Source organism: Carcharodon carcharias, chromosome 12 (assembly GCF_017639515.1).
Source record: "Carcharodon carcharias isolate sCarCar2 chromosome 12, sCarCar2.pri, whole genome shotgun sequence".
In the NCBI taxonomy this organism is placed as follows: Eukaryota; Metazoa; Chordata; class Chondrichthyes; order Lamniformes; family Lamnidae; genus Carcharodon; species Carcharodon carcharias.
In genome coordinates this window covers 79,517,183-79,537,638 of record NC_054478.1, presented here as the reverse complement: position 1 = coordinate 79,537,638, position 20,456 = coordinate 79,517,183, and the positions used below count along the sequence as shown (strand labels likewise).

General features: G+C 41.7%; 1 protein-coding gene across 2 annotated transcripts in view; it reads right to left on the bottom strand.

The window, feature by feature from the left end:
* Positions 1 to 20,456, bottom strand: part of metap1d (methionyl aminopeptidase type 1D (mitochondrial)) — a 180,581-nt gene that overhangs the window by 93,354 nt on the left and 66,771 nt on the right. For both annotated transcript variants that reach the window (XM_041200717.1, XM_041200718.1), the window contains exons 2-3: positions 2,000 to 2,160; positions 733 to 882 (exon numbers count right to left, since the gene is read on the bottom strand). In XM_041200717.1, coding sequence (XP_041056651.1) covers positions 733 to 882; positions 2,000 to 2,160 — 311 coding nt within the window. The remainder of the gene's footprint in view (positions 1 to 732; positions 883 to 1,999; positions 2,161 to 20,456) is intronic.

Below are 20,456 nucleotides of genomic sequence, written 5' to 3'. Positions count from 1 at the left end.
AATCAGAATGCTGAATTTACAATTTTAGCTATGCTGCTTGTATGGTTTGGTGTAAGTATTTTTCCCCCTAAAGTTGTGACTTTCATTCAGTCTACCTGAAAATCTTTAGTTAAACAATCAGGTGAAGATAGTTTTTATATTATTGATATTTGAAAAACCAAATTAATTTCTACTTAAAAGTAGTGATTCGAACACAGTATCTGAACAAAATAATAAGACTGAAGGTGTGTGTTGTATGGTGTAATATGCCATCATTTGATTTTCCACTTAGGTTTGATTTATGCCTAAGTAATTATTGGGGTAGTAAAAGCTTAAAAATGTACATGAGTTCTGATTTGGCAACATCTATTTATCATTTCAAAGAAAAAAATAGGAACAGGCGCCAACGTTCTTTACAAAACTTTTAAAAAATGTATTCTTGCATTTATAATCAAATATCTGTAAGAGAAATGAAGGTGGTTAACATTTGATTTATTATAGTTAACATTTGATGTTCATCTAGAAACTACTGATATACTATTCCATTCTTAGTGAAGTCTGTACTTGTTTTGTAACTTGAAACCTTTCAAAATAATTTAACTGCAAATTAAAAGAAGCGTTAAAACATTAGAACAAGTTTGTTAAATCAAAATATCTAACTGCCATAATTAAAATAGTGATAGAGAAAGAGGCATGAAGACACAGGCAAAATTGTTAAAATGATTCTTTTCAGTTTTCAACAATAAACATTACCTTTAAATTCTTTCCAGCCAAGAGGAGGATCTGGCGAGCCAGCTGACAGGCTTGTCGAAGACCCTGAATCTGATCTTCATCTTTAATTTCGATGTGGTCTCCCCAGTCTGGTATAATGCCTGTCGTCACATAGTCTGGCTTCTTTATGTGCTTGAAAAAAAGATTGAAAATGAAGATGAGAAAACTGGAGCGTGACAATGGGATCATTTTCTCAAAAAGAGACTCCTGCTTCATGGCAGTTTGCCCTGAGTGTTACAGTGTCGACCCTTCCTGAGTCATCAGACAAACCCCAAGGCTGCTGCAATATTTCTTCAAATACCCTTTTGAACTTAACATTGCCAACTTCTAAGTTCTTAGGAACACTGTTAATTCAAAGGGCTAACACAAATAACAGTTTGCTGTTTTGTAGCCCCTGATCGAACAACTCTAATGTTGTAAACTCAGGGCTGAAATTACTGAGCTTTGTTTAAAAGGAACAGCTTATTTACCAACTAAAAAAAAAATGATGCAACCTTTATTAATTTTGATGAAGCACACAGCCTTCTCCAAATTTACATTTCCTTTCAGTGAAATGAATAATTCATCGTCAGTTTAATCTATAGAGTGCAAATACCTAAACATGAAAGCATGCTTTGGCTTTCTGGCACAAAGGCCCAAGTTTTACTGAAGACAGGGCCTTTCCTAAATGTGGATACTGCTTACTGTAAACATAATAAGAACTAAAGAAATATGCAAAATTCATAGAAATACAACTAAATATTTTAAAAAGTAGTTACAACACAGCTTTGATAGAATTATTCTTTTGTAATATGGTTTATATAAAATCTTAGTTTTAAGAGCTTATTGAACCACAAAGGTGTGTATATAATTATGCTCTGTATAATAAACATCGCCAGTAACAGCCTAATGTAGCAAAGATATACTTATTTTTTACCCAATAACTGCTTAAATTGTGTATTTCATTCATCTTAACATTAACATGCATCTGAATGAAATTTAATAATGAGTAAATTTTGATTCACTTTTGTACTCCACCATGTGCTTGTCTTTAAAACCATTAAATTATATAAACTTCACTACTCCTGCCTAATATCTGGGCTCTGTACTCTTTCTTGACCTTATCCACAATTACCTATTGAGTCTTCTTCATTATTTCTGCTTAATTTGTCACAGCTCCCATTTCACCTTAACCTCTCTTACAGGTAATCACAAAAATCAGCAGGGAGTCTTGTTGAAAGAATGATACTGTAAGTCAATGACAGTGTACCTTGGGTACAGGGTAAGATGGTCCAACAGTAGCCGGACGCACAACATGGTAGGAGCTGCATTGCCAAAAGATACATTTTATAAGCTGAACCCCAAATGGTTTGAGCTTGTGAGCAGTGGTGGATTGTGATGAGGAAGTTCTGCAGTAGGCAGTCACACATCCTGTGGAAACAAAGTAAGATTGCTTGTAATTGCCAATGGTTTTTCAATGTTTCTTCATCTAATTAAATCAAAATGGTATCTTTTAAAAAATGCATAACAATGAAAACTTCATAGATACTAAAACATTATACAACTATTTGTTTCTCAAGAGAAGTAACTCATAGCAATGAAAGTACAGAAACAGACCAATTAGTCCACTAGGTCAATGCTGGTGCTTATATTCCACACAAGCCAATCAAAGCTAATTTGTCCTATTAAATCAGATGGTTAACTAATTTAGCATTGTAAAATAATATGGAAGTCCTGCAACCTTTTAACTTATTTCAATGTTCTGGAATGAGCTGGCACTTTATTTACAAGAATAACTGAGTTTTCAATAAATTTGACTTAATATCCCTGTCTGTATTGTCATATTTTCTTGACCATGTACTTGCTAACTGATCTGTATGTGAACACTCCTGGAATCAGTTCCTGTTATTTTGTCTTCCTTTGTGCTTCATATTTTCATTAGACAAAAATGATCATTTAGATTTCTTTTTACTCCGTGAAAAAAGCCAATGTCATACACAATGTTTGTCAGCAAGCTTATTGCTCCAGACAGAATGGAATTCTAAGTGTTCTTTCCAGTTTGCTTTTATTACAAACAGCACAGATTTTTAAGTCTCCTGTTAAATACTGATTTATAAGATATAGGCCTGGAGTTTTCACTAGGCTGTGCTGTTTTGTCCCCCCAGTGCAATATGCTTAAAATTGACCAAACTAGTGAAAAGATGGAGGAAATTCAAGCACAAATTACATCCAGACCAAATCAAGTTTTAACTAGTTTAAAAAATATTGCACCAGAAACAGACTCCACCCAGAAAACTGGCCACATCTTGAGGAAAATGTTTCTCACAGTTCTCAGAAAGAAACGCACTTCTCAAAACTATACGAACTGTGGGTGTAATTTTGGCCCGGATCGCCATCTATACCCAAATCATAAAAACTACCCTAGTATGTTTTATTTGAAATATAGCTCAAAACATTTAGTGTGAAAATTAACATTTAGTTATAAAAACAAAAAACTGCGGATGCTGGAAATCCAAAACAAAAACAGAATTACCTGGAAAAACTCAGCAGGTCTGGCAGCATCGGCGGAGAAGAAAAGAGTTGACGTTTTGCAGCAATTCTGCTGAAGGGTCATGAGGACTCGAAACGTCAACCCGATTAACATTTAGTGCCCACATTTAGTGGCAAAGGACACTAGATTTAAAACACTTAAGCACCTGCCATATGATTCTGTGGCAGCCTTCGTCTTTCATTCAGCACATAGCTCTCCTCAGTGTAGAATAGTAAGAAAATAAACATCCAAAGTAACAGCTCAATATGCATAATGTGGAATAACAAATATGTGGTATTCTAACCATTCAACTGACAATTAACAAACTACTCATATCTAAACCCCTTCCATTGGATTTGTTTTCTAACTGCCTTTTACATACCAATTAATCTGTATAACCAAAACTCTATCATTGACGGCCTGTTGGTGTAAAACAACCAAATTGTATCCTAGCACTGCTGATGGACAAAAAGAGCAGCTGCCTCAAGCTTTTTAAAAAAAAACTTTAAAAATCTTCTTGTCCCCTGTCATTATTTTCACATATTTTCTTCTCTGATGGATCTCCTTATGTCATTAACCCACATCAGACCTAAAGAGCAAGAGCTGACCCACGCCCAGGCCTGAAAACAAAAATCCTTAAAATTGAATTCTAAAATCTGGTATTTTATTTTTAAGGAGCACATTATGCTATATATACCTATAGAATAAAACACCAAATACTTACTTTAATGTGTTATATGCTTTGTGCTATTCCAATTTTTGAAAAATATTTTAGCCCCAAACATCTTTAAATCAGAAACAGCAGGCCATGCTGCTCCATAACCTCTTTCTGTGTGCATACATTAAATGGCCATGGTAAAAGGATTTACTCAAATTTATTTATATTGATCAATGTAAAATGATGCTTCTGAAAGTCTCTGCCATCCATAGAATAAAACTATAATTCTAGAATTATAGAATAAAAGCAAAATACTGCGGATGCTGGAAATCTGAAACAAAAACAAGAAATGCTGGAAAAACTCAGCAGGTCTGGCAGCATCTGTGAAGAGAGAAACAGAGTTAACGTTTCGAGTCCATATGACACACAGACTCAAAATGTTAACTCTGTTTCTCTTTCCACAGATGCTGCTAGACCTGCTGAGTTTTTCCAGCATTTTCTAAAATTCTAGAATGTTGGTTTTTACTCAAGAGAAAGTTTAAACAAAACTTCTCCTGCTGACTGGCTCATTGACACTACACAATGGCTGGGTGCAAGTTATGCCTGTAATCCCATACACTGCAGAATTTCAGGTCTTAATTGTCTTTCTGTGGAAAGTAGTTGAGTACACGACAGACATTTCTTCACAGAGGGAACGCCAGAGGGGATAAAAAGTCACACTTACACGAGTTCTAGCTGGTAATTCAGAATGACATTGACAACGGCCTGGGAGCTGATCACACTTCCGCTTGGCACAGATGAAACACAGCACAGGGAGATTTTTTTTTTTTCCTGCCATAATATTCCAATAATGCCAGCATTCAATGAGTTTTATCACATGACAAGAGTTAGCAATCTAGGATGGAATCTTCTGCTCTCCCTGGTGGCGAACTTAGATGTGGGAAGGGCATTTAATTAGACAGGATGGTGGTATACTGGAACCCGGCTGCCTTCCTATCTCTGCTAGAAAGGTCCCTGGTTAACCTACCTGTCCCGCCGCCTATTGAGGCCTTTAAGTGGCCAATTAACGATCACAGGGCCTCATCCTGCCACCTCTGATATTAACCTATTGATAGGCGGGCCTGTTGACATGCACGACAGGCAAAACTGTGCAGCCAGCTTGTCACCTCCAAGTTGGGGGTGGGGGGGTTGCCTGAATCAAAAGCATTCAAATGCCTGATCGAGGGACTTGAATTGGAAACAAAATGGCTGCTAAGAGTCATTCCCTCTGTCCTTGCTGCTGACCCCTATACACCCTTGTCCCCACGGCATCCATCACACGAAATCCCCAACCACACACAGTACTTAGCTGTGCCCTGGGTCACTCAGCGATTTTGGGATTCCGGTAGTCGTTTTACATCATCAGCCACCACATTCCCTCTGGTGTTGCTGAGCACAAGAGCTGCCGGCCTATAATTGGCCAACAGCTCTTAGAGACTTCCACCTCCAGGGTCTTGATTCCAGGGTAAGGCCTGCTGAATGGCAACCAATCAGACAGTGCTGTGGCCAGTGGTGGGCCTTCTCGAAAAGAGGCAACACAGTTCTCTCCCCAGATCTACCGTCAGCAGATGAAACCCCTGACGCCTCAACAAGATTCAGCCCCGGTTACAATATGCTCTTTACTAGATTTTCCCTATTAGATGGTTGGTGAAGTGGATGCACTGTTGCATGAACTAGATGTGGGGAAGATTTGGCACTTGCACTACAAGATGACAGTGCACCATGCATGTGGCCAGGCTAAATGTTGTGTACAGTAATATGTCTGTAGGTTCCAGGAATTGATGAGGGCCAAAGCAGTATACGTTAAACAACGTGGCAAGGTAAGAGTACCTGTTCGATTTTTGGGTTCTTTTAAGCTTTTTACTGTTGTTATTTTTATCATTAATATTTCAGAATACTGCCCCAAGTGAGCCATCACTCTCTATGTCCTCGAGGTGTTTTAATTTGTTGATATCCAGATAAAATTCATGGCATGCTTGGGATAGCAAACAAAGAATCCTTTTCTAAATTACTTGCTCCATTGGTAATATCTCATGCTTCCCACATGATCCTCCATGATTTCATAAGTGGCAGAATGATATAACAGAGGACCAATTTTAACTTAATTAGACAGGAAACTCCCATGTTGTTGATGAGGTTAGATCCTGAACATTTTAACTCCCAGGCCTCGTTATCATCGAGTGACTGGTTGTCCTCCCGATTGTGTCAGATATTGGACACCCTGCCCATTTAGAGCTCACAATCTTTGACAAAACTCCCAACCCCTATTTAAAAAGCAAGTTTGCAACCCATGGTTGCATTTTTCATTTCTGCACTCTTGAGCACATCCAGATTACTACAATGAGTAGAAGGTCATTTTTGATGCCTCCCTGTGGTGGAGAAACTCAGGACAAGGAGGAAGCATCCATTTCCCAGAAAGCCATTATACAGGAAGTAAACAAAAGGCTCAGTTCCATCTGCATCCTCCCAGGACCTTTGGTATGCTGTGTGGTTTCATAGCAGTTTCTCAATCTGCATTGTCTGTAGGGCATTGATATAGAAATTATCTGAATGGTTTAACACTGGATAAAGGGAGTAATGAAGGAGGTACGAAGGACTATTAATGTAGATGGACTCTGTGTAAGTTCTCAGGGCATGAAAATGAACATATCAGCGGAATTAATTGATCTCTCACATTTCTTGCTGTGAGACGTTCAGGTGTTCTTCTGCAATGACTTGACTTACTAGACACGTTTCTACTTGAAACAGCTAACTTTATTACAGAGCTCTTTTAGAAGCTACATGCTCAAACCAGGTCCACGGCTACAAAGCTCCACTCCCCCTTGGATTACCCACGCTTAGGGCTCATTCGTCAAGAACAACCACGTGATGCCTAATAGGCAGTAGGAAAGGTTATACCTTCATTCATTACATTTTCTCCCCCTTTAGAATTTTAAATTTCCTGTTTACAAAGAACATTTTAATCCACAACATATACATTTATACAGGTCAGGCGATTAAAGAGAGAGGCCGGGATTTTCCATGCCCGCTGGTGTCGGGTATGTTTGGTGGTGTGAGCAGACAATATGGCAAGAAAGCCAAAAATCAGTTTCATGACGTTGTGAAACCAGTTTGCGATCGTCTGCTCCACCTGCTGATGGTGGATCACGTTCCCCAGCATCAGACTTCAGGAACCTCATTGCAATACATCAGTAAATCCTTATAAGGCCAGCCCACCGGACTCATCTCCCACCACTGGATCATCTGCCCACATTAGAGGGAAAACACGCCAACATGTTTCACAACAACATATATAATGCATGCACTTGGCAGGCTGCACTTCACTCAGGACTTCAAGATTTGTTTGCCTACTTTGCTTCGGTCAGCACTCGCAGTCATCAGCTCCAGGCTTCACAGACAGCACCACATCACTTTTAGTGGGGGATCATGGATAGGTCTCTACCTACCACACCAGCCATATGTGGGTGGCTTTTCAATGGCTGCAGGGCAAGGTCTTGCTTGAGGAAGGGGGTGAAGTGGCCTCAGGCAAGGGAAGAGGCTACAAGACAAGAGCTGTACTGGGGAAGCAGGGTATCCCAGGGTGTGTAGGGGGCACATGTTGATCAGTGCAAGTAGCCTCAAGATGCTGAGGGCTGAGGAGGCAGTCTCTAGAAGAGATGAGACCAGATGGACATTTGAGGGTATGCGTTTGAGAATAGGTGATGATGTTCCTTAAGCTGGCAGAGTGAGATGCCAGTGAACGTGTGATGGGCTTGAGTGTGTGAGTTTAGAGTGATGAGATGGTTGCCATACCCTGGTTGCACGAATGAAATCATTCATCCTCTGTCTGCATTAGATGTCCAACCTCTTCTGTGCAACAATGGCACTGATCACCACTGCCATTGCCTAATGTAGCTGTCCCTCCTGTGGCCAAAGCAGGGGTAAAGGACATCACAGCGTGCCTCCATGGCATCCTAAAGGTGCTCAAGGGCTGCAGTCTTCTTGCCTTTTGGAGCCATGTCTTCTTTGCTGCAGCACTGGACTAGAAACACTGAACCACAGTTGTATTTCAAATGTGATGCCTAGCGTGATGAAGCAGCGAGGTGATGGCATGGCGGGTGAATGAGAGGCCACCCGCCATGGAAACGCCGCGTTTTCTGGGAATGCATAAGTAATGCAGCGGGTTTGTGAAAACCCGCCATCGCAGTCAGCAGGTAAAGCATCGTTTTACTCGCCTGCAACCGCACTTAGTGCAAATCTGGGACAAATCCGCCCTAATTCTCTGAGGCAGTTTTCTAATCAGTTAGAGGTTTTCCCATTTGAGGTTCTCCCACTGAGTCAACATGATCAGGAACTGCAGCATCAGGTACATCATTAAAAAGTGGCAGCTCAGGATTAGGCAATTCAACAGAGGCATCAGGTATGCCTTTTCTAGGTCAATCTGTCACCTCAGGGATTAAAGATTTGACATCAGTACAGACAGAATAGCTGGTGGTAGGAATGTTTCTCTACCCCTTAGATGATTCACATGTTTTCAAACAATCTAGTCTCCCACTTCCAATTGGAATGAAAAGAGACCAGTTTCTGAGACATTATATCAAGAATACAACTAAGTCCATTTCTAAAATTCCACACAAAAACTGTATCTCCTACAATAAATCTTCCAGCTTTGCTATGAATAACATGATTCAATTTTTGATTACTCTGATTCTTCTCTACCTTCCTCTCTAAGTTTGGAAACACCAGACTTAACCTTGTACGTAGGCAGAGTTGAACCCATAGCTGCATGAAGACTCATGTGATAATTGAGAATAAAGAGGGGAAAGTAGAGTTTCTAGAGTACCTTCGGGTAACCTCTTCATTCCTTATTTGAAAGTTTGGACCTGCTCTTTCAGCTAACCCATTTGATGAGGGATGATATAGTGCTGTTTTAATTGTTTGACTCCATTTGATTTCCATGAGTCTCTGAAATTCGGAATTAGTAAGGGCTATACCGTTATCCGAAACAATGACTTCCAGTAGGCCATAACGCTAAACATTGGCGCAGCTTTTCAATAGTTGCACTTGATGTCGGTGATTTAACTTCATACACATCCATCCACTTAGAACGCGCATCGACAATTAATAAAAACATAGTGCCTAAAAATGGACCTACATAATCTATGTAGTATAACCCAGGGTCGACCAAGCCACTCCCACGGATGCAGTGGGACTTCCATTGTTGCTGACAGTGAAGACAGTGCTTGACCATGCTTTCAATGTCACTGTATATGCCTGGCCACCAGACATAGCTTCATGCAAGCATCTTCATCTTTGAAATGCCTGGATACGCACTGTGAAGCTCAGTCAAGAGTGGTTCCCTTCCTTGCGAAGGGACGCGACTCTTGATCCCAACAACAAGCTTCCATCTTGATAACTTAACTCTGTTTTACGGGCATGGAATGGTCTTATCTCTTCAGACACTGGTGAATTCGACCACCCTTGCAATACAAGGTCTCGGACTTTTGACAAAATTGGATCTCTGTTGGTCCATTTCCTTATTTGTTTTGCACACATAGGTGAAGAGTTCAAGAAAATCAGCACAAGCACAACTTCTTCTGGCACTGGAGCTTGTACAATGCTATCTGGTAACAGGAGATGACTGAGTGCAATATGCACGCCAGTACAGTGCATAAAGGTGTACTCATACGCAGAAAATATTAATTCCTAATGTTGAATTTTTGCTGAGGCTATTGGTGGAATGGCTTTATTCTCATTGAATAAACCCATTAATGGTTTATGGTCCAAACATTTGGTGAAATGTCGTCCATGCAAATACTGGTGGAATTTCTTCACTCCAAATATTACTGATAAACCTTCCTTTTCTAGTTGCAAATAAACCTTCTCGGCTGCAGAGAGGGTTCTGGAGACGTAGCCGATTGGCCTTTCGGAACCATCTTCCCTCCTGTTCCCTCCAGCTCCCACACATTAAGGAGACACATCACAGGTTAATATTAATTCTTTTGATGGGTAATAATGTACCAGTAGACATGATGAATGTAATAGCTTTATAAGTTTTACAAAGACTTCTTGTTGCGAATTCTATGACTAACGATGATTCTTTTTCAATAACATGTGCAATGGTGCTAACACTGTTGACAAGTCTGGCAAGAAGCGGCTATAATAATTAACTATGCCCAAAAAAAGACTTGCGTTCAGTGACACTGGAAGGAGAGGTCACCTCTTTGATTGCCCTGAATTTCTCCTCTACTGGATGTAACCCCATGTTATCCACCCGATAACCCAGGTAAGTGACTTTTGGTGCTTGGAATATACATTTCTCTCTGATCATACAGCAACTTCCAAAAATCTTCTTAAAACTTCTGTGTTGGCCAAACGTTAGGCTTCCGTTGACCGTGATCGGAACATCATCTATGTACACCACTATTTGGGGATGTCCTTGCAATAGGCTTTCCATGGTCCTTTAGAAGATTGCACATGCAGGTGATACTCCAAAGAGTAGGTGTGTGTTTTGTTACAGGCCCTTGTGCACACTGATGGTTACATACCCTCTAGATGTGCTATCCAATTCTAGCTGTTGGTGTTTATGGCTCATGTCCAGTTTGGCATAGGATTTGGCTCCAGCTAGCTTTGCGTACAAGTTGTCTAGCTTCGGGATAGGATATTAATCTAGTTTAGCTGCCTTGTTCACAGTCAATTTGTAGTCCCTACAAATGTGAATAGTTTGATCAGGTTGCATCGCAGGGACTTTGGGCACTGCTCATTCCGAAAACTGTACTGGCTGGATGATACCTAGCTTTTCAAAGGAGCACAATTCTGCATCTCCTTTAAGGCATAAGGCACAGGTCTGGCCTTAAAGAAAGGGGTGTTGCTTCCGAATCTAAATATATTTTTGCTTGCAAGTCTTTTAGCTTTCCCAATTCTTCACAAAATACACTGTCATATTTCCTTAACAGCTCAGGGATTCCTCCTGTTCTCATTTGAAATACTTCAGATCAGCTGAGCTTAATTGTTTGTAACCAGTCGTGGCCCAGAAGACTAGGTCCTTCACCTGTCACTATGATCACTGGAAGCTGGACTGTCTGTTGCCTATAGGACACAGGTACTGTGGCAATGCCCTTTACCTGTATGGACTCTCCAGTGTATATCTTCAGTTGAGCCCTGATTTGCTCCAGATTCAGTGGCTGGGTACCTTAATTTAGGTATTTAAATGTGTGCTCTCCTGCCTATTGTGGTTGAGGCTCCTGTATCTACCTCCTTGAGAACTATTGGTTCAGTTTTTACTGCTTTGACACTGCACATGGAATAGATATTGATATTGGTATCGGCAGCTTAGGATCTGTTATATTATTCACCTCAGTCATTTTGGCCTGCTGTCTTATGGGCTGAATCGATTTCGCCTTACATTGCTTTATTACGTGACCTTTCTTGTGGCAGTAATGGCATTCTGCCTCCTTGAATCTGCAGGTGTCTGGTACATGGTTACCCCCACATCTGTAATAGATTAACTTTGGAGTCGCTGCTGAAATGTTTCCACTAGCCCTTTTCATTTTTGCAGCAGCAGAAATCGTCTCTCGCTTCTCTGCTCTCTCTCCGGTTTTTGCACCACGCCTGGCAGTAGGTTCCCGCCTCAACTGAAGAATTGCGCCATGTTGCACATTCTGTAAAGTCTGCGAGTCTCTCACAGCACTTTCCATGGCTAGAGCTATTTCCATGGCGCACTTCAACTTGATGTTAACTTCAGCAAGTAAATGGCACGGAATGGCTTCATCGTGAACGCCACAAACTAACTGGTCCCACAACATGTCATTGAGTGTGTCTCCAAAGTCACAGTGTTCAGTGAACTGAACTTTGCTATATAAGTTGTGATGGACTCACCCCGGGGTCATTATTCTTGAGTTAAACTTAAACCTCTGCGTTATTAGTGATGGCTTCGGCTGAAAATGTGTCTTCATGAGGTCTACCAATTCGTTAAGATTTAGAATTGGGAGCGTTCGGGGCCGTCAGACTGCAGATGAGGTTATATGTCTTGCTACCACAGACACTCAAAAGAATTGCTTTCTGCTTTTCCTCCGCTGTTATTACGTTTGCCACGAAATAAAGCCAAGGCTCCAGTTTTCCATGGATGCATCATAAGGGTTGATTCATCCAAAGAATGGCATGATTGATGAGTATACTATTCTTTTTACCCTAAGAACTGATGTACTCACATTTACAAGGCGAGGTGCAGCGGTGGAGCTATTTTACTCTGGTCGCCATGTACTGGGCTGGTTTCTACTTGAAACAGATAACTTTATTACAGAGCTCTTTTAGAAGCTACATGCTTGAACCAGGTCCATGACTAGAAAGCTCTGCTGCTCAGATTACCCGCGCTTAGGACTTATTCGTCAAGAGCAATCACGTGACTCCTAATAGGCAGTAGGAAAGGTTATACCTTCAATCACTACACCTTCCTTCTACTGGTTCCTCATCTTCACTGTGCTTTCTTCATCCAATGAAGACAGCAGCTGCTCTGCCTCCTTCAACTGCAGGCCTCTGTGTATGATGAGACAGTGAAATATAAATTAAAGCACATGGGGCCAGGGGTAATATATTGGCATGGATTGAGAATTGGTTGACAGGCCGGAAACAGAGAGTGAGAATAAATGGGTCTTTTTCCAGATGGCAGGTGGTGACTAGGGGTGTACTTATCACTACAATATGAGACACTTTTCGTGGGACATATTGGAGGGAGTCGCAGGCATGTTGCAACACCTGAACCTCTGCTCAATAATTATTGAGCAGCAATTTGAAGAAAACAGCAATAATTTTAAATCCAGTGCATTAGAATACAAGAAGACAGTGTAGATTAGGGAGGAAGTAGAAATATAGAAACTAGGTGCAGGAGTAGGCCATTCGGCATTTTGAGCCTGCTCCACCATTCAATATGATCATGGCTGATCCTCTATCTCTACGCCATATTCCCGCTTTCTCTCCATATCCCTTGATGCCCTTAATACCCAAAAAATTATCAATTAATTTCTTCAATATACTCAGTGACCTGGCCTCCACAGCCTTCTGTGGTAGAGAATTCCACAGCTTGACCACCTTCTGAGTGAAGAAATTTTTCCTCATCTCAGTCCTAAATGGCCTGCCCCGTATCCTGAGACTGTGGCCCCTGGTTCCAGACTCCCCAACCATGGGAAACATCTTCCCTGCATCTAGTCTGTCTAGTCCTGTTAGAATTTTATATGTTTCAATCAGATCCCCAGTCATTCTTCTAAACTCTAGTGAATACATGCCCAGTCAAACTAATCTCTCCTCATATGACAGCCCTGTCATCCTCAGTATCAGCCTAGTGAACCTTCGCTGCACTCCCTCCATGGAAAGTGTATCCTTTCTTAGGCAGGGAGACCAAAACTGCATGCAATATTCCAGGTGTGGTTTCACCAAGGCCTTGTATAACTGCAGTAAGGCATTCCTGCTTCTGAACTCAAATCCTCTTGCAATGAAGGCAAACATATCATTTCCTAATTGCTTGCTGCACCTGCCTGTTTACTTTCATTGACTGGTGTACAAGGACATCCAGATCCCTTTGTACATCCACATTTCCCAATATATCACCATTTAAATAATACTCTGCCTTTCCGTTTTTCACACCAAAGTGTATAACTTCACATTTATCCACGTTATACTGCATCTGCCATGTGTTTGCCCACATACACAACTTGTCTAAAACACCCTGAAGCCTCCTTGCATCCTCCTCACAAACCCACCCAGTTTGTGTCATCAGCAAACTTGGAAATATTGCATTTGGTTTCCTCATCCAAGCCATTTATATATATCGTGAAAAGCTGGGGCCCAAGCACTGGTCCCTGCAGTAAACCACTAGTCACTGGCTGCCATCTGGAAAAAGACCCATTTATTCCCACTCTCTGCTTCTGGCCTGTCAAACAATTCTCAATCCACACCAGTATATTACCCCTGATCCCATGTATTTCAATTTTGCCCACTGCCCTCTTATGTGGGACCTTATCAAAAGCCTTCTTGAAATCCAAAAACACCACATCCACTGATTCCCCTTATCTATTCTACTAGTGACATCCTCAAAAAACTCCAGTAGATTAGTTAAGCATGATTTCCCTTTCATAAACCCATGCTGACTTTGTCTAATCCCATTAATGCTTTCCAAATGTTCTGTTACCACGTCTTTTTAATAGACTCTAGCGTTTTCCCCACTACTGATGTGAGGCTAACTGGTCTGTAATTTTCTGTTTTTTCTCTCCCTCCTTTTTTAAATAGTGGGCTGACATTTGCCACCTTCCAATCTGTAGGAACTGCTCCAGAACCTATAGAATTATGGAACATCACCACCAATGCAGCCAATATTTCTAGGGCCACTTCCTTTAGTACTCTGGGATGCAGATTAACAGGCCCTGGGGATTTTTCATCCTTTAACCCCATTAATTTCTCTAGCACCATTTTTTTTACTAACACTGATTTTCTTCAATTCCTCCCTCTCACTAGACCTTTGGTTCCCTAATATTTCTGGGAAATTATTTGTGTCCTTTTTTGTGAAGACAGAACCAAAATATGTGTTCAATTCTTCTGCCATTTCTTTAATCCCCATTATAATTTCCCCTATTTCTGACTATAAGGGGCCTACATTTGTCTTTGCTAATCTTTTTGTCTTCACGTATTTATAGAAGCTTTTACCATCAGTTTTTATGTTCCCTGCAAGTTTAATCTCATGCTCCATTTTCCCCTTCTTGATCAATCGTTTTGTCCACTTTTGCTGAATTCTAAACTGCTCCCAGTCTTCAGGCTTGCTGCTTTTTCTAGAAATTGCATATGTCTCCTCTTTGGATCTAATACTATCCCTAATTTCTTCTGCAATCCATGGTTGAGCCACCTTTCCTGTTTTATTTTTGGGCCAGACAGGAATGATTAATTATTGTAATTCATGCATATGTTCCTTAAATATTAGTCATTGCCTATTCACCATCAACGCTTTTGGTAAGGTTCCCCATCATTGCCAAGTCGCACCTCATATCCACTTGGTTCCCTTTTTTAGGTTCTGGGCCCTAGTTTCGGATTCAACCTCTTAATTTCAATTTATTAATAAACAATTCTATTATTTTATGGTCGCTCTTCCCTAAAGGACCCTGCACAATAAGATTGTTAATTAATCTTTTCTCACTACACAATACCCAGTCTAGGATAGCCTGCTCTCCAGTTGGTTTCTCAGCGTATTGGTCTAAAAAACTATCATGTACACACTCCAGGAAATCCTCCTCCACAGTGTTATTGCTATAATGGTTTGTCCAATCTATATGTAGATTAAAGTCACCCATGATTACAGTTGTACCCTTATTGCATGCACCTCTAATTTCCTGTTTAATCCCTTCCCTTACATCTCCGTTACTGTTCGGGGGTCTACAGGCAACCTCCATCAACGTTTTCTGTCCCTTGGTGTTTCTTATCTCCACCCAAACAGATTCCACATCATGATTTTCCGAGCCAATATCCTTCCTCGCTATTGCATTGATTTCCTCTTTGACTAACTGTGCTACCCCACCTCATTTCCCTATTTGCCTGTCCTTCCTAAATATTGAATACCCCTGGATGTTCAATTCCCATTCTTGGTCACCTTGCAGCCATGTCTCCGTAACTGCAACTATATCATAACCATTTATATCTATTTGCGCTATCTTATTGCGAATGCTCCGCACATTAACATACAATGTCTTTAGACTTGTCTTTTTAACCTTTTTAGTCATCTAGCTTTATTTTGCACTATGACCGCATTTGTTTTTATCCTTGTTTTTTCTGCCTTCCACTTTTGCTTCTTACTTTTCTGTCTTGCGTCTCTATCCTTGTTTCTACCTCCTCTGTCTTCCTGCTCAGGTTCCCATCCCCCTGCCATTTCAGTTTAAATCCTCCCCAACAGCACTAGCAAACACTCCCCCGAGGACATTGGTCCCGGTCCTGCCCAGATGCAATCCGTCTTGTCTGTACTGGTTCCACCTTCCCTGGAACTGGTCCCAATGTCCCAGGAATCTGAATCCCTCTCCTCTACATAATTTCTGCAGTCATGTATTCATCCAATATATCCTGTTATTTCTACTCTCGCGAGCACGTGGCACTGATGGTAATCCTAAGATCACTACCTTTGGGATCCTACTTTTTAATTTATGCCCTAATTCCCTATATTCAGCTTGTAGGACCTGATCCCTTTTTTTTCAGTTGGTACCAATATATACCACGACCACTGGTTGTTCGCCTTCCCCTTTTAGAATGCTCTGCAGTCTTTCCGAGACATCTCTGACCCTGGCACTAGGGAGGCAACACACCATCCTGGAGTCTCCTTTGTAGCCACAGAAAGGGTTGTCTGTTCCCTTTCTATTGAATCCCCTATCACTATAGCCCTGCCACTCTTCTTCCTCCCTTCTTGTGCAGCAGAGCCACCCATGGTGCCATGGACTTGACTCCTGCTGCTTTTCCCTGAGAAGTCATCTCCCCCAAAAGTATCCAAAAGGGTATATCTGTTAGAGAGGGGGACAGCCACAGGGTACTCCTCCACTACCTGCCTTAGTTTACTCTGCCTGGCGGTCAACCATCCCTTTTCTGCCTGTTCATTCTTTACCTGCGGTGTGACCACCTCACTGAATATGCTGTCCATGACAATCTCAGCATCGTGGTTCTCCACAGTGAATCCACCCGCAGATCCAGCTCTGAAATGTGGTTAGCCAGTAGCTGCAGCTGGGCACACTTCCTGCACACATGGTCGCCAGGGACACTGGAAGTGTCCATGACTTCCCACATAGCACAGAGGAGCATATCATGGGTGCGAGCTCTGCTACCATGACTTCCCTTTAGATTAAGTGGTAATGGGCAAACGAGACTTGGTATAGGATTGGATATGGTCAGCTGAGTTTTTGATGGAACTGGCCTGATTATCTTGAAAAACTTGAGTATAAGTGACATAAGTGTGGATAATGGTTTTGGCAGCAGTGGGGATAAGGTAGGGGTGGAAATGGTGGTTAGGGTGTGGGGTTTCAAATTCAATTTTGGGTTAAGCAGGACAGCAAAGTTTGACGTCCTTCAGTGAATGAGTAAAAGGTCTGTTCCCTAAAATGGGCAACTTAATGTGGCTACACAGATTTCAGGCTTCTGCTGTAGTATTGGAAGTTGCCTCCATTCTTATGTGCTTGAACTCTCTCCATCATACTTGATCTCTGCATACATTCCATTTGGGCATTTCATCATGGCATATTCGATTGATTTGCAAGCTTCAGCCAGCATAGGTTGTACTGGGGTTAGAAGGTTGGCCTTAATGTTGAGAATTTTCTTCAATCTTGGTACTTGTTCAGATTCTTGTTGATTCTGGAGAACACGGTCAACCATATCTTGCAAAATACGTGAGGCTTTGGATGCACTGTAAGCATTGGGGTCTAAGGCATCCAATAAATGTTTTGCTCCCGAATTCATTCTTAGATCATGCTTGATCAACCTGATGATGCATTTCAGATCATTAGCTGTACAGCAATATTCTGAAGCTTCTTCTGTTGGTCTTCTTCCCTGGTCATCTTGGACAGTTGGGTGAGAGCTGCCTCGACCTCCTGAATGGTCATTACACTTTTATGGGCTGGAGGGAAATTCTGATGCTCTTCAAAAAGTTGATCGGCCAGAAACTGCTCCATTTTGGTGACCATCATCAAAGGGCAGTATTTAAACAGGAAAAGGATAGATCCTTGGAAACTCTGGCAGTGATGGTGCAGGGGCACGAAGGATGGATCCAAGCAATAGTAATCTCAAATATATGGATGAAACAGGAGTGATGTAGGAGAATGGCATGATCGTATTATATGACCATATGATATTAAAAACATGGAGAGGTCAAGGTGGAGTAGAAGCAATAATGCACCCTGATTAGTTACATAGGGTATCAATAGTGACTTTGGTCAGGTTTGTCTTGTTGTTGCAGGCAAAGAACCAACCATACTGTAGAGAAGCATGAAAACCAGAAAAAGTAGCTGAGTGATCAGGTATTGTATAGGGAGAGTTTGAGGAAGCAGGAGGCAAGAGAAAAACTACAAAATGACTAGGGATTGGGGTAGGATAGATGGAGTTGATCAAGAACAGGGATGGGGAGATAGGTGGAAGAAATAGCCTAGGAAGGTTTAGGTGGTCTCAATGTCAGTGACAAAGAAATCCAAAAATTCCTCACATTTGGTTTTAGAAATGAGGCTGGAGGGCAGGAGTTTGTGTGGAAAAGAAACCATGGGTTTTCCTTAGCTTCTAGAATAATCCAGGAGTCTTGGGATGTTAGAAGCAACATGGGGATTTTACAACATTAAAGGTGCTGCGTAAACGTAAGCTGCTGTTGGCATAAGAGATTTTGCTGAGAAAAGAAAACTGGATCTGGTCATTCATAATCTTAAACAGATCAACTATTTTGAAGGGATTATGCAATGTTGGTTGTTCTAAAGTTATTTCACGTATCGATTAAAATGCTATTTTCGTATTGCTGAAAATAGGGACATGCTGTTGAAGACATGTCGTCTTGCACCCATCAGGAGAGAATCGCAAGAATTCCAAATTGCAAAAAGGAATAACAATTTATACACCATGGGAAAAGGGTGTTGATTGGTTGGCAAGTGGACTCTGATTGGTAGAGGCATTGCCATGGAGAATGCCTCCATTCACCATGGAAACAGTTATTTCCCCAAGCTTTTGTTTCTTTGAAAAAGGTGCAATGTCTGGACATATCTTTTCATTTGCAAAGGCAGGATCCTGCGTATGACTACATGTAGCTTCTAGCATGCGTAAGCTAGCCACCTTGTGAGCACGACTTATAATCTAAAATTGGTTGTTAATGTAATTCTTAGCACAATCAGGATTGTTTAGTAAGTGTGGTCCAATCACGGAACTACATCTAATGTTGGACACTATGTTCTGAGTTTTGCAATCATTGGCTGGTTGAGTATGGTCAGTACTCTGGCTATTGCAAACAGCCGAAGGGACATGCTGTTTGTTACAATTTACCAGGCATTGAGATGTATGGCCTGCATACCTGGCATCACACCAGCACTGAAACCTGGTGTCATCTTCCTCTAACATTGGTCATGCCCAGGTCTGCTGTAAATCTTTGCTGGGTTATCTACTTTGGACAGCAAAACACATATGGGTATAATTGTGGCTTTGTCCAGAGTATAATATAGGTGACGTAAGATCACTGCCCGGTTATCCAGTTCTCCTGATTTTTATTTCCTTCATTTGACTTCAATTGAAAGAAAACTGGGAGAGATGAATAACAGGCAGCTGATCATCCATTTTATTTTAATATTATTATTGTAAAAAGTCAAATTGACACCCATAATGCCTACAAAGCATGCCTCTGGCTACTTCTGGGCTCCCTGGCTGCTCTTTGCCAATTGGAAACTCCATGTTTACTTTTTGATGTATTCATCACACTTTTATCTACTTAGAAGTATTTACTCAGCAGATGAGTCCTTCAGAAAGTAATGAAGCAATTTCCAACAGCAAACAGCAGCCTGAGTGTCCAGGGATACTATGACAAAAGCCATGAGCGGAAAGGCTGGGAAGAGGAAGAAATAGGAAGGACTGAAGATGAGAGAAATATTATGGAGGGGTGGGGGTGAGGGACAACAGTGAGTGGAGGAGAAGAAAATAGAAAGGCTGATGGTAAGACAAAGAGCAAGGTTGAAGGAAACAAGAAGGGGACACAGACAAAAAGACGGGAAGAGGTCAGAATTAAAAGTGAACACTAACCCATGCCAACATGATGGTACTCAACCTTCCTGAGTACAGCATGTCATTGAAGCGCTCCTGGGTGCTGTGCCGGAAGCAATTCAATGACCTGCTGCGCTCAAGAGGGGTGAGTACCATGTTGACATGGGTCAGTGTGCAGATGTGTTAAGGTCTGGCCGTCCCCCTCAGGGGTGCTAGAGTCTGAGTGCCAACTGTCAATCACGCCAGAGCTACTGCTTGGACTGAGTGCCTTCCGGCTCAAGGGCCACGACTCGGATGTGCCCCGCCAGGTGCTCCTCAGCTGGGGTTGGCCAGGTTGCAATGGTGCTGCATGTACAGAGTGGACTAATCAATGCTCCTCTGTTGTTTAAGGAAAACAAGGCCTACACCAATAGAGAAACGTCACAAACTGGCGGAGGACCGCTAACCACCTAATCCATTCGAGGTATGAATAAGATGTCCAAGAGTTCGAGACCCAGCACGCCACATGGGCAACCGGGCATGGAGAGGCAGGGATGCCAGGCAGAGGTAAGAGTGCAGTGCACAGAGGTGAGAATTTTGGCTTGTACAACCATTCTAGTGTAGTATTTTCATTGAAGTGAGCTTTGAATCTGGAGTCCCCATTGATCACTGGAAGATGAGGGCACCATGATGCAGATCTCCGTTGCCTCAACAGGGTGCCAGGCATGCGCAGTGACAGTGTGATGATTTTAACTAATGACATTTCCTTCTTCTCCCTTTTAGGTTCACCAGCAGGCGTTCAATCTC